Source organism: Culicoides brevitarsis, chromosome 3 (genome assembly GCF_036172545.1).
Source record: "Culicoides brevitarsis isolate CSIRO-B50_1 chromosome 3, AGI_CSIRO_Cbre_v1, whole genome shotgun sequence".
Classification (NCBI taxonomy): Eukaryota; Metazoa; Arthropoda; class Insecta; order Diptera; family Ceratopogonidae; genus Culicoides; species Culicoides brevitarsis.
The window spans coordinates 2,788,138-2,801,278 of record NC_087087.1 but is presented as its reverse complement, the minus strand read 5'-3'; the positions used below and the strand labels follow the sequence as shown (position 1 = coordinate 2,801,278).

Below are 13,141 nucleotides of genomic sequence, written 5' to 3'. Positions count from 1 at the left end.
TATTTTTTATGCCAATTTCTACTTTTATTGCAGCTAAGTAAGTTATTTATCACTCTGCTATTCTAAAAAGATGTTGAAAAAGAGTACGTATGTTCAGAATTGTTCAGTTTTATTGTATATTGGTGGTTGAAGTTGTTTTTAAACATTTTCTGTCTTTATTTGATCGATTTTTATCATTTTTTGTCTTCGATGTTTTTCTTTTTTGAGTTTTAGATTTTTTTTTTTTAATTTTCAGCTCTTTTGAAAATTTTTATTAGTTTTTGGTTTTCAAGCATTTTAAATGTTTTTAAGTGAAATTTATTTATTTTTTGTCATATTTTCTTTGTTTTGAACTAATTTTTTTGAAATTTAATTAATTATTTTATTTTTTTAAATTAATTTTTTATTTAAAAAAAAGACTTTAAATCAAACAATTCGACCCAAAATAATTAATTTAATTTAATTTATTTTTTTATTTTATTTTATTTTATTTTATTTTATTTTTTTTTATTATTTTTTTTTGATAAATTAAGGAACAAACATAAAATCAAATTATTCAAAATTTTCAAAGATTCATTTAAGTTAAAAATTTGACTAAAAATTTTGAATCATTTAACTTAACTTTGACTTAAAAAATTTTGTTTTCTTAAATTTGAAATCTGAAAATGTCAAAATTTGGAAATCGCCATTTTGCTAATTCAAACTTTTTTTTTCATTATAAAAATTATTTTTTTTTAATTTATTAAAATAAAATTATTAATTTATTAAAATTTTAATTAATTTTTATAATGAAAAAATAAGTTTGAATTAGCAAAATGGCAATTTCCAAATTTTAAAAAATTAAATTAAATTTAAAAAATTTAATTAATTTTTTTTAATCAAAAAATGTAAAAAAAAATTCTTCAATATTTTTTTATCTTTGATTTTATAAAAAAAAATATAAAATAACTGAAATTAAAAAATAATTAATTTAAATTTGATTTTTTATGTTCCTGAGTCATTTTAAATCTATTTTGTCTACTAAACTTTTTTAAATTTTATTCGAAAATATTACAAATAATTAAAAAATAATCTCAAACGTGTAAAAAAATTAAAAAATGAGCAAATCTGTTGGTATATAAATATTAAACTTATCAGCTAAAAATATTTTTTTTTTTGTTCTATAGATTCAAGTTAATATCTTTTAAAAAGATTAAACAGTCCGTCAAATTATTCAAGTAGTCTTCTAATCTCAACAATCTCCGTTTTTTTTCACATTTTTCTATCAATATTGATGATTTTCGCCGGGAAAGACTGCATGACTTGGAAGATAATACGGATGAAGTTGGTTCCGATAGCGTTTCGTGATGAAAATTGCAACTAGCTAAAAATGAATTTTTTATTATTTCGACTTGAAAATTAAAAATTTTAAGAAAAAACATGAAAAAAGTGCTGAAAAAACGAAAAACGCATGCAAAAAAGTGCAACAACATCCAATGAAATGTTAAACGAACAAACCTTGCTTGATTTTTTCTCTTTTTTTGTGCTTGTTAGTTGTTTAATGCATTTTTTGTGTGTAAAAGTTTAATTTTTTTGATTAATACTCTGTTATTTTTTGATTTTTTTTTTTTAGAAAAGACACAAAAGAAGATTTTTACAAGAATGCGCTCGGATTTGCACCTCGAGGGTCCTTCAAGTTACGATAACGAACGGTTAACCACACGCCAAAGAACTTTTTTTGGTTAGTTATGAGAGAGGGAGAGAGAAAATTGCGTTATTTTTGCTTCGTACGAGGATGCGGTGAACAAAAATCGATCAAAATGGGCGAAAAAAACTTACTTCGGTGAAACTGAAGAAAAGTCCCAAACTTCCTGCCATGCGGAACGAATCATCGATGGTTTTTTCCAACTTTGGAAGACACGGTTGACAATTTTTCGTGCAATTATCCGCTTGATCCAACTTGCAACATGCCAATTTGAGACAGGAGGGATGTTCGTTGGCGCTTGAATTGATCAAATTTGACGACAAACCGCAACAATCGAACTTTTCCTGCAAATCTGCCTTTGTTACGTTCGGTAAAGTAGTCCATGCTTCCTCAGCGAGATGTTTTTGCTACAAAAAAAATTAAAAAATTAAATTTTTTCATTAAAAATTCATTTTTTAGATACAAACCCGTTCGGAATTCACCGCTAAACAACTACAAGCGATCGAAAATTGGATCACGAAGAGCACAAAGAGGATTATCATGTAGAAAAAGAGAATAACTTGATGATGTTTCACAGCTCCAACGAGACCAAGAATCGAGATCAGGATCAAAATGATGCCACAAGCGAGAATTCCTCCAATTATCGGCAAAGAAATCACTCCCGTTGCAACTTTTGAGATGTAAATCAACAAAATTCCGAGCATCTAAGGAAAAAAATTCGAATTTATTAAGACGTCATTGTCAAGGCACGAGAAATTTCTTACCACATAGAATATGTTGAGTCCGATAAGAGTATTTTTGCTGCACGAGTATCCGCCGCACATTTTTCTAATTATTTTTTTGGTTTTTTTCTTTTAGCTGATGACTAGATTTTCACGCAACTTGGGGAGCTGCACACAAAAAACTTGCACGAGACTTCAAGACTTTTCCTTGACAATCAAAACAATGCGAAGGAAAATTTCTACTACTACTTACGAGCAGCTGTTTGTCAAAATTGCTTCACGTACGAATGACGATGGGGGAAGTTGAGTTAATGTTATGTGTTTTTATGTGTGGGGAGAGTTGAAACGGTAAAAAATCATTGGCGAACGGTATGGATTCAAATGAAGGAAATTATGTGAAATACGTTAAAATTATTTTTTATTATTTTAAGATTTTTAAATTTTTTAATACTTAAAAAAATTAATTTTTAAATCTTTTGAAAAATTTTTAATTAGATTTTTAAAAAATTATTAAAAAGTTATAATTTTAAATTATTTTTAAACACAAAAATTCATTTAAAAAATAAAAATTTTAGATGTTAAAAGTTTTATAAAATTTTGAATTTAAAAATAATTTAAAATTATAATTTATTTTTTTTTAAATTTAATTAAAAGTAATTTTTGATTTAAAATTAATCCAAAAAATTTTAGATCGTATTTTGAGGTTAGAATTTTAAAAGATCGTTAATTTTGAAGGATTTTAAGTCTTTAACTTAACTTAAGTTTTAACTATTTTTGTTAGAAAACTTTTAAAAATTCAAATTTTCTTTAATTTATTTTTTTTTAACTTTTTGAATTCTTCAAAGTTTTAGATCTTTCGAAATTCTAACCTTAAAATGCGATCTAAAATTTTTTTTTCATAAATTTTAAATCAAATATTATTTTTAATTAAATTTTTAAAAAATTAAATTATAATTATTTTTAAATACAAAAATTCATTTAAAAAATTAAATTTGAAAATAATATAAAATTATGAAATTATTTTTTTTTTAGAAATTAAAAATCTTTATGATACGACATTTAGATCATATCGTTTTCACATAACCTCGAAAAACAGAAAATATTAGAAAATTAATATTTTGACTTTTAAATTAAATAATAAAACATTTTTCGAATTTGTAATCATGAAATACAGAAAAAATTATTTTTGAATTCTAACCTCAAAATTTTAATGGATCTAAAAAATTGACATAACCTCAAAAAAATAAAAAAAATAAAAAAAAATATAAGAAAATGATAATTTTAATTTTAAATTTAATTCTAAAATATTTTTTTTTCGAATTGATGAACGTAAAAAAATATTAAAAAATTAATTATTATTTTTTTAATTCTAACCTCAAAATTTCAAAAGATCTTTCAAGTTAAAATTTTGACATAACCTCAAAAAAAATTTTTTTTTTCAAAAAAACTCTTAATTAAACACTCAAAAAAACTTTATTTTCTCAAACAATTTCTGTCACGACGATTTATTTAATATTTTTATGAATAATTAATAACAAATGTCTTCATGAGTATCTTTTGGACTAATGATAATTATTGTAATGAATGTTGCTTGTAAATATTTAACCTTAACAAATATCCTTTCGGTATTATTTATTATTTAATATAACAACAACAATTATATCGATCGAATTTCGTATTTTTATTATTATTTAATGATTTTATTTAATTTTATTATTATTATTTTGTGGTTAAATATGTGCAAAAATTGGCGTGTCTTGTCTTTCATTTCTGTGATTTTGCTTGCAAAAAATATTTTTTTATTTGTTTTTATTTTTAATTTTAATGATGAGCATGAATTATTCGAAAATTTTATATTAATAATTTTTTTATTTTTATTTTTAGGACACATTTCAATGGTTCATCGTTCATAAGGTAAAATTTATTGTTCAAACGTTTTTTTTTATTTCTATATTTAATTAATTTTTATTAAGATTGTATATTTTTTCATATCCTTAAAAATTCATCGTATATTTTTAAAATAATTATTAAAAAAAATAATTTTTTAAAAAATTATAAAATTTTTTTAAAGCTATTTTTCGTTTTTAAAAAAATAACCCAAAATAAAATAAGTAATTCAAAATTTTCATATTTTAAGCCTAAAATTAATATTTTTTTTTTTATTTTTGGTAAATATTCTAAAAATTAAATTTAAATCTATTTTTTATTAAATTAAAATGCAATAACATTTTTAAAAAAATTATTTTTTTTTGTGTTGACGGAATGGACTAGAATACTTTCGTGATTTGTCTCGAATTCTTTGAAATATTTTTTTTAACAAGAAAGACAAATATTTTAATCAAAAAATGTGGAAAGACAGCAAGAGAGCGAGTTAATTTAGTTCTTATCAACTAATGAGTTTTTGCTTAAGAAAAGTCGATATTAAATTTTTGATAATTATCAAAAATTTTCAATAAAAATTATTTTTTTAACAATTTTTCAAATAAAATAATTTTCAACTTTGAAAAAAAAATTTTAAATGAATTTTTTTAAAAAAAAAAATTTTTCACAATTTAAAAAAAAAAATTTAAAAGTTTGTTTTTTTTTTGAATATTTTGCTTTAAAATATAAAAAAAATATTTTTAAAAAAATTTTTTAAGCAAAAAAAATTTAAAAAATCTATAAAATGAGATTTTTCAAATATTTTACTTAAAAAATGTAAAAAAAAATATTTTTTTTAAATTTTTTCAAGTAAAAAAAAATCTTTGAAATGAGATTTTTTAAAAATTTTACTTAAAAAATTTTTTAAAATAATTTTTGTAAATTTTTCAACCATCAAAATTTTTTTTCGACTCCCTTAACTTAAAAATCTTGCACTTTTCCTATTCTACTATCAAACGCTTGTGTAAATATTGTGAAATCATGATTATCCCGTATTGATTTTCTACCATTTTAGGCATTTTTTTTCTAATTCTGCGGATGCAAAAAGACCCGTTCGTCAGTTTCGATACGTGCCTGATCAATTTCCGACACTGTCGGTATTCCGCTGGGCCATTCAAGCAACTCCTCTTCATGATTCATAATCATTTCAGCTTCGGCATTAATTCGATGCACCTTTGTTCCGTACGCCAAATCCGCATAATACCCGAGAACGAAGCTCATCGGGATAAGAGGAGCGAGAATTGCGGGTCTTTTCAAGCGACGAAACCGTGAAATGAGACCTGTAGTTGTGACGCCATAAAAAGCCGAGAGCCAGAAGAAAAGTTCACGATTTTTCGCAATTTCTTTTGCCATTTCTCGCTGTTTTATCATGTAGTGCATCTGAATCCAGCGTTCCATCTGAAAGATTTTTCAAGATTTTTATTAGATTTTAAGTTTTTTATGAAAAATTAATTTTTTACCTTAATTCGATTCATTTCGGAGATATATTCTTGGTTCTTGCGGAATGTTTCATGGAAACTTGGCGATGAAAAAATCGAACCCATTGCTGCGAGTGTCGTCAAAGGTCGTCTAAATTGATCTTAATTAAGGTTAGTGTTAAATATCTAATAAAATTTCGTCTAAAAAAATTTTTTTCCACAGAAGTTCTACGCAAAACAGCACTTTATTGATAATATTTTGTTGTTTCGAACGGAATGACGTCAGAAATTTCCGCAACTTGAGCGTATTTTTCCCATTCCATCGACGTAAAATGCCTTTTTGGACGATTTTCGCTCGAGAAATGTCAAAAACCGCTCGTACCGCAACAAAAGTCAAAACATTCTCACACATTTGAAATGCAGCAATTTCGCACAAAATTCCAAAATGTGCCGAAAAACGTTCTTACTTGGTTTCCGGGGCACATGGGACGCAGTCTGAAGGTCATGCAGCAAAAGCTCAAACAAGTAGATTGCATAATCGAAGTCCATGACGCCCGAATTCCGTTCAGCGGGCGCAATGAAGAGTTCAAATACACAATTCGCGGCGTAAAACCTCACATAATGGTCTTCAACAAGAAGGATTTGATCGAAAATCGACATTTTCGGGCAATTTCGAGGCAAATTCAGCAAGAAGACGGCTTGAATGACGTTCTTTTCACGAATTGTCGAGACCAAAAGTGCGAAGGAATTAAAAGATTGCTGCCGTTGGCCACGAAATTGATTAGCGAGAGTGACAGATTCAACAGAAGCAACGAAAAAGACTTTAATATTATGATAATTGGAGTGCCGAATGTCGGCAAAAGTAGTTTAATTAACGTTTTAAGGAATCGCCATCTGAAAAAAACGGGGGCGGCTGCTGTCGGAGCTGTTGCGGGCATCACAAGAAGCGTTTTGAACAAAATTAAGATCTCCGAAACGCCAAAAGTTTATTTGCTCGATACGCCGGGGATTTTGATGCCGAGTATTTCGGATACGGAACAAGGATTGAAGCTCGCGTTGTGTGCCTGTACCCAAGATCATCTCGTTGGCGACGAATTAATTGCGGATTATTTGCTTTTTCGACTCAATTTGGTGCAGAATTTCGATTATGTCGAGTTGATGAATCTTGAGGCGCCAACGGATGACATTACGGAGTGTCTTGTTGCGTGGTGTCGAAAACATGAGAAATACCAAAAAGTTAGATCGGCGGAAAAAGCGGGATTTGTTCTTAGACCGAATACGAAAGTTGCGGCGCAATTTATGTTGAAGCAGTTTCGAACGGGAGTTTTAGGGAGAATTTTTCTTGATGAGAATTTGTTAGTGCAAAGTTAATAAAAAAAATAGTTAGTTTTAGAATTTTAACCATTTGTTTCTTTTTTTGCGAAAAAAAAATTTTTTTTTAATTGGAATTAAAATTTAATTTAAAAAAAATAAATTCATTAAAAAAAGCTAAAAATTTGAAATTGAATTTAAAAAAATCAAAATTATTTTTTTACTTTATTTTTAAAATTAAATTAAATAATTAATTTTTAATTTAAAAAAAAATCAAAAAATATTAAAATTGCGAGAATCTATTTTTTTCAAAATTCAAGTGCAAAATATTTTTTAATACCTATGTCTGTTTGATTTTTTTTATTTTTTTTTTAATTTAAATTTTCAAGAAAAAAAAATAATTTTTCATTTTAATTTTTAAAATGTTTTTTAATTAATTAATTTTTTTTTAAATTTTATATTTTTTTTTAATTTAAATTTTTTTCATATTAAAAAAATTATTATTATTTTTTCAAATTACAAATTCATTGAAACAAACTAAAAATACTTAAAAAATTAAATTTTAGAAAAAAAAATTTTAAATAAAAAATAAATTTTCATTTTTAAAATAATTTTTAAAAAATTAATTAATTGAATTCAATTAATAATTAAAAAATTTTTAAAAATATATATAAAATTTGTGCGAATTTTAATATTCTTTTATGTAGAGATATTTTTTATATGTTTAGTTTTTTTATTTAAATTTTTAATTTTTTTATTTAAAAATAATTTTTAATCATTTTTTAATTTAATTTTTAGAAATATTTTTCCAAAATACTTTATTTTTTTTTTTAATCTAAATTATTTTTTTTTAATAAAATTTTTTTAATCAACTTTTAAAAATATATTTTTTACAAAAAAAAATTAAAATTGATTTAAAAAAAATATTTTTCAAATTTTTTTTTTTTTTTTTAATTAAAAAAAAATTCGTATTAAAATTTTCTTTTAATTTTTTTATTTAAAAACTTTTTTTTGTATTAAATTATTTTTTAATTTTATTTTTTTTTTTTATTTTTTTGTAATACAAAAATTTAATTTTATATTTCCAACCATTCATTCATATAAAGACACGTTTTTGCCGTTATCGATCCGCAATCCGAGCAATTTTTCACAACTGGGCAAATTCCGCAGGGCATTTGAACGAGTCCCGTTGGTTCGATTGCGTGATTCACGGCTTTGTACAAATACGTGCCATCACTCTGTAAAATCCTCTCTGCTTTCCCATCGTAAAAGACAGTTTTGAGAATTGTTTCTAAATCTTCGGCATCGAGGGCAATTTTACTGATTCCAAGTTCGCTGATGAATTTGTGAACTTGAGCGACGGAACAACAAGACATTGCGTGAGCTGCTAAAGGACCCTCATCCATTTTATTTGCTTGATCGCGACGCATTTGGAGAAAACGCAGGCATTGTTGGTTCAGAACGTCGACAAATTCTGCTTCGAAATCTTGATCTTGATACCATGCGCCTCCGCTTACAGAACGATCGGGCTCGAGATTGTACAACATGTAGACTTTTTTCTTGCTTGCCTGAAAAATAGAAGAAATTTTTATTAGTTTCAAAAAAAAATTTAAATTTTTTTTCTAAAAATCATTTTTTTTTTTAATTTTTTTTAAATTCATAAAAAAATTAAAACTTATTGATTAAATATTTAAATTTTTTACTTATTTTAATTTTATATTTTTTCACGAATTATCAATCAAGTCAAATTAAATTTCCATAATTATTTTCAATATTTTTTCTTAATTTTTAATTTTTTTAAAGAATTTCTGATGGTTTTCTAATAATTTTTATAAATAAATTTTTTAATTAATTTTTCAAATTTAATTTTTATTTTTTTTAATGAACTTTTAATAGTTTAATTTTTATTTTCAGTTAGGTATTTAAAATTAAAATTCAAAAATTAAAATATTTTTATAAATTAATAAAATTATTTTTTTGTTATTTTTAACTTTTTTTCATTAATTTTTTATTTCTATATTTTTTATAATTTAAATGGATTTCAATTAATTTTTATGAATAATTTTTTTAATTATTTTTTTCAAAATTTTTTAAAATTATTTTTTATTAATTTTTATGAATTTTTGAAATTTTAATATTTAATTTTATTTATAAAAAAATTAACAGTTTTTTTTATATTTTTTTTAATAATTTTATAAAAACTTGAATTAAGTTTTTAAATATTTTTTTTTAAATCGAAAATTCAGAAAAAATTAAATAAATTTGTTTTATTTAAAAATTAATTATTTTTTCAAAAATTCAATAAAAAATAAATTTTTAAAATTAAAAATTTTATTATATTTTTTTACATTTTTATATTAAATATTTTATGAATTTTCTTTTAATTTTTTGATGAATTTCGAAAAAAAAGTAAAATTAAATTTGAAATAAATTTTGAAAAAATAAAATTTCTTTTAAATAATTTTTTAACATTTTTTTATTCATTTTCGGAAATCATCTCATTTTTTAAAATTTGCTTAATTTTTAATAATATTTATTTAAAAATTTTTATTATTTTTTGATTCAAGATTCTGATTTGCATAAATAATTTTTTTTATTTTTCATTTTATTATTTTTTTTCAGAATTTTTTAAAATAATTTTTTATTATTTTTTTAAATTAATTTTTATGAATTTTTAAAAATTTAATATTTAATTTTATTTATGTATTTATTAAAAAAAAAAATCAACACTTTTTAAAGATTTTTTATATTTTGTTAAATAATTTTTTAAAAATAAAAAATTGAAGATTTAAAGAAAAATTATATTTAAAAAAATTAAATAAAAAAAAAATTAAATTAAAAAAAATTAATTTAAAAAAAAAATTCAACTCACATTAACACTCTTAACCGCCTTGATCAACTTCTTATTCTCCAAATTCTTCAAAATCTTATTCAACTGTGTCATAATAAGGTTACTTTTTGTCCTGATATCCCGAATCCAAATCCCCTTATTGCCGCCCTCCTCAATTATCTGATAAATAACCTTTTCCTCATTGTCAATATCGCCCGGCGCCGTACTTTTGCCCGACTCTTTGATGCGATAAATGAGACTTTTTCCCTTTTGCAGCAGCTCAATTGTGCCGGCTTGGAGCAATTTGTTGATCGCCTGCAACCGAATGGCGACAGGAATGTCACTCAATTCCGCATTTAAATCTTCATTCGTGAGACCTCCGCTGCTCGTTTTCGTCGCTGACAGGGCTGTGATCCTCACACAAGCTGCGGAAACGGCAACGCCATCAGACTCGGATTTTACCTCAGGTTCAGTCATTTTTTTATTGTGACTTTTTGGTTTGACATTTCTTGCGGTACGAAGGATTTTGACGTTTTGAAGTGTCATGTTCGCCGATGACTCGCAAAAATCAAGAATTCGAGGAAAGTTGAACACAAAATATTAAAAAGTCCCGATTTTTAAGTGAAATAATCGAAAATGGTGAGTTTTGAAATCAATTAATTAAAGTTTTTTCTTCATTTTTTAAGAAATTGTATAAAAAAAAGTAAAAAAATTATAATTTTTGATAAAATTTCATCAAAAATTTTCCTTTGTTGTTGATAACTTCAATTTTTTACCGTTTCAGGGTCAAAATCAATCGGGAGCTGGCGGAAGCGGCGACAAAAAAGACGACAAAGACAAGAAAAAGAAGTATGAGCCTCCAATCCCGACGCGCGTCGGCAAGAAAAAGCGCAAGGCAAAGGGTCCCGATGCCGCGATGAAACTTCCGCAAGTCACGCCACACACAAGATGTCGCTTAAAGTTACTCAAGCTCGAGCGGATCAAGGATTTCCTGCTAATGGAAGAGGAATTCATCCGAAATCAGGAACGTTTGAAGCCACAAGAGGAGAAAAACGAAGAAGAACGTTCAAAAGTCGACGATTTGCGCGGAACTCCCATGTCTGTGGGCAATTTGGAGGAAATTATCGACGATAATCACGCCATTGTCTCAACTTCGGTCGGTTCGGAGCATTATGTGAGCATTTTGTCGTTCGTGGATAAAGATCAACTCGAGCCCGGATGCTCCGTGTTGCTAAATCACAAAGTTCATGCCGTCGTTGGGGTCTTAAGTGACGACACAGACCCCATGGTGACGGTTATGAAGTTGGAAAAAGCTCCGCAAGAGACTTATGCCGACATCGGAGGGCTCGATACGCAAATCCAAGAGATCAAAGAGTCTGTCGAATTGCCTCTGACGCATCCGGAGTACTACGAGGAGATGGGAATCAAACCTCCGAAGGGCGTAATTTTGTATGGAGCACCGGGAACGGGCAAAACTTTACTCGCAAAAGCTGTTGCCAATCAAACTTCGGCGACTTTTTTGCGTGTTGTCGGTTCGGAGCTCATCCAAAAATACTTGGGCGATGGTCCAAAACTCGTTCGTGAACTTTTCCGCGTCGCTGAGGAACATGCCCCGTCAATTGTCTTCATTGATGAAATCGATGCGGTCGGTACGAAACGTTATGACTCCAATTCCGGCGGCGAACGTGAAATTCAACGAACAATGTTGGAGCTTTTGAATCAGTTGGATGGCTTTGATTCGCGCGGCGATGTCAAAGTAATTATGGCAACGAATCGCATTGAAACCTTGGATCCGGCGTTGATTCGTCCCGGACGTATCGATCGTAAAATCGAGTTCCCCTTGCCCGATGAGAAGACAAAACGGCGTATTTTTAACATTCACACGGCGCGAATGACCCTGGCTGAGGACGTAAATTTGTCCGAATTGATTATGACGAAGGATGATTTGTCGGGTGCCGATATTAAGGCAATTTGCACGGAAGCTGGCTTGATGGCGTTGCGCGAACGACGCATGAAAGTCACGAACGAGGACTTTAAGAAGAGCAAGGAAAGCGTTTTGTACCGAAAGAAGGAAGGAACTCCCGAGGGATTGTATCTTTAAATATTTTTTTTTTGTATTTTCCTCGATTTGAAACTTAAAAAAAAATAAAAAAAAAATTAAAATTAATTTTTTGTTTCGTTTTCGTATGAAATCTCCCCAAAATCGGTCTTTAATTGAGAAATTCTCTCAGTATTTTTTGAAATTTGTTTCTCCCGAAGGATTTTTAAGTCAAGTTTAACTAAATTCGCATCGAGGCATGTTAAACATTCGCCTCGCGACGTGTTTTCTAAGGAAATAGGTCCTTTTAGGGCTTTGTATTGTCCCAAAATGAAAGCAAATTTGAAAGCATCTTCGAATCCAGCGTCAAATCCTTGTTGGAAAACAGCATCTCGACCATCGGAAAGTCCTTCGGCGAATCCATCCTGTGAAAAAAACATAAAAAATTGAAAATATTTGTTTAAAAAATGTTTTGGATGAACTTACAACTGAACTTTTATCTTGAACTTTTTTGAATCCGCTGAGAATTGATTCGTCTTCGTCACTTTCTTCCATGATTTTTACGAGTTTTGATTTAAAATCATTAATTTTTGTATGGAATGGATAAAAAATTGAAGAATTATGATGAAATTCGGTTTTTGTTTATGTTTTTATTTTGCTTGTCACTTATTTTGACGTTTGAAAATTAACCTCAAAATAACGGTATTTATGATATTTTTTTAAAGAAATTATGAATTTTTTTTAATAGTTTTTGTGATTTTTTTTTTAATTTCATAAAAAATTAGGGCTTCAAATTTTATATAAAAAATTAAAAAAAAATTAAAAAACAATTTTTAAAAAAAATTTAAAAAAAAATAATTTTATTTAAAATAATTTAGAAACAAATAATCGAAAATGAGAAGATGTTTCAGAAAAATTGAAAAAATTTGATTTTAAAAAAATTATTAAAAATTTTAATTTTTGAGTATCTTTCAAAATTTGATTTTTTTTTCATAAATAAAAAAAAAACATTTTAAAAAAATATATAAATTAAAGATTTTATAAAATTTTGGAAAACATGAAATTTAAGATTTTTTTTTTCAAAATCTGAAGGATTTCAAAAATATTTTAATAATTTGAAAAAAAAAATTATTTATAAAAATTAATAATTTAAAAATGTTTTTTAAGAAATTTTTAAAATCTGAATTTTTGAAAATTTTTCGAAAACCTGAAAGATTTTAAGAATTTGATTTTAAATAT

At 26.0% G+C, this 13,141-nt stretch overlaps 6 protein-coding genes across 6 annotated transcripts; 2 read left to right on the top strand and 4 right to left on the bottom strand.

Moving 5' to 3' along the window:
* Positions 1–993: 993 nt before the first annotated feature.
* LOC134834460 (tetraspanin-31) lies at positions 994–2,687 on the bottom strand. The gene is made up of 4 exons (XM_063849154.1): positions 2,428–2,687; positions 2,131–2,367; positions 1,798–2,070; positions 994–1,342 (listed from the first exon to the last, which is right to left on the bottom strand). Exons 1-4 carry the CDS (start codon positions 2,485–2,487, stop codon positions 1,244–1,246), a joined length of 669 nt encoding a protein of 222 aa, XP_063705224.1. The 5' UTR covers positions 2,488–2,687; the 3' UTR covers positions 994–1,243.
* A 2,511-nt stretch (positions 2,688–5,198) lies between these two features.
* LOC134833616 (plasminogen receptor (KT)) lies at positions 5,199–6,007 on the bottom strand. The gene is made up of 2 exons (XM_063847993.1): positions 5,766–6,007; positions 5,199–5,703 (listed from the first exon to the last, which is right to left on the bottom strand). Exons 1-2 carry the CDS (start codon positions 5,847–5,849, stop codon positions 5,332–5,334), a joined length of 456 nt encoding a protein of 151 aa, XP_063704063.1. The 5' UTR covers positions 5,850–6,007; the 3' UTR covers positions 5,199–5,331.
* An 80-nt stretch (positions 6,008–6,087) lies between these two features.
* LOC134833615 (mitochondrial GTPase 1) lies at positions 6,088–7,124 on the top strand. Its single transcript, XM_063847992.1, has one exon. The coding sequence runs from the start codon at positions 6,141–6,143 to the stop codon at positions 7,092–7,094; it is 954 nt and encodes a 317-aa protein (XP_063704062.1). The 5' UTR covers positions 6,088–6,140; the 3' UTR covers positions 7,095–7,124.
* A 933-nt stretch (positions 7,125–8,057) lies between these two features.
* Positions 8,058–10,410, bottom strand: LOC134833606 (DNA-directed RNA polymerase III subunit RPC6). Its single transcript, XM_063847979.1, has 2 exons — positions 9,907–10,410; positions 8,058–8,602 (listed from the first exon to the last, which is right to left on the bottom strand). The coding sequence occupies exons 1-2, from the start codon at positions 10,408–10,410 to the stop codon at positions 8,111–8,113; spliced, it is 996 nt and encodes a 331-aa protein (XP_063704049.1). The 3' UTR covers positions 8,058–8,110.
* LOC134833103 (26S proteasome regulatory subunit 4) lies at positions 10,383–12,031 on the top strand. The gene is made up of 2 exons (XM_063847300.1): positions 10,383–10,503; positions 10,649–12,031. Exons 1-2 carry the CDS (start codon positions 10,501–10,503, stop codon positions 11,963–11,965), a joined length of 1,320 nt encoding a protein of 439 aa, XP_063703370.1. The 5' UTR covers positions 10,383–10,500; the 3' UTR covers positions 11,966–12,031.
* On the bottom strand, positions 12,028–12,557 carry LOC134833104 (uncharacterized). The gene is made up of 2 exons (XM_063847301.1): positions 12,389–12,557; positions 12,028–12,327 (listed from the first exon to the last, which is right to left on the bottom strand). The coding sequence occupies exons 1-2, from the start codon at positions 12,455–12,457 to the stop codon at positions 12,028–12,030; spliced, it is 369 nt and encodes a 122-aa protein (XP_063703371.1). The 5' UTR covers positions 12,458–12,557.
* Between the last annotated feature and the right edge of the window lie 584 nt (positions 12,558–13,141).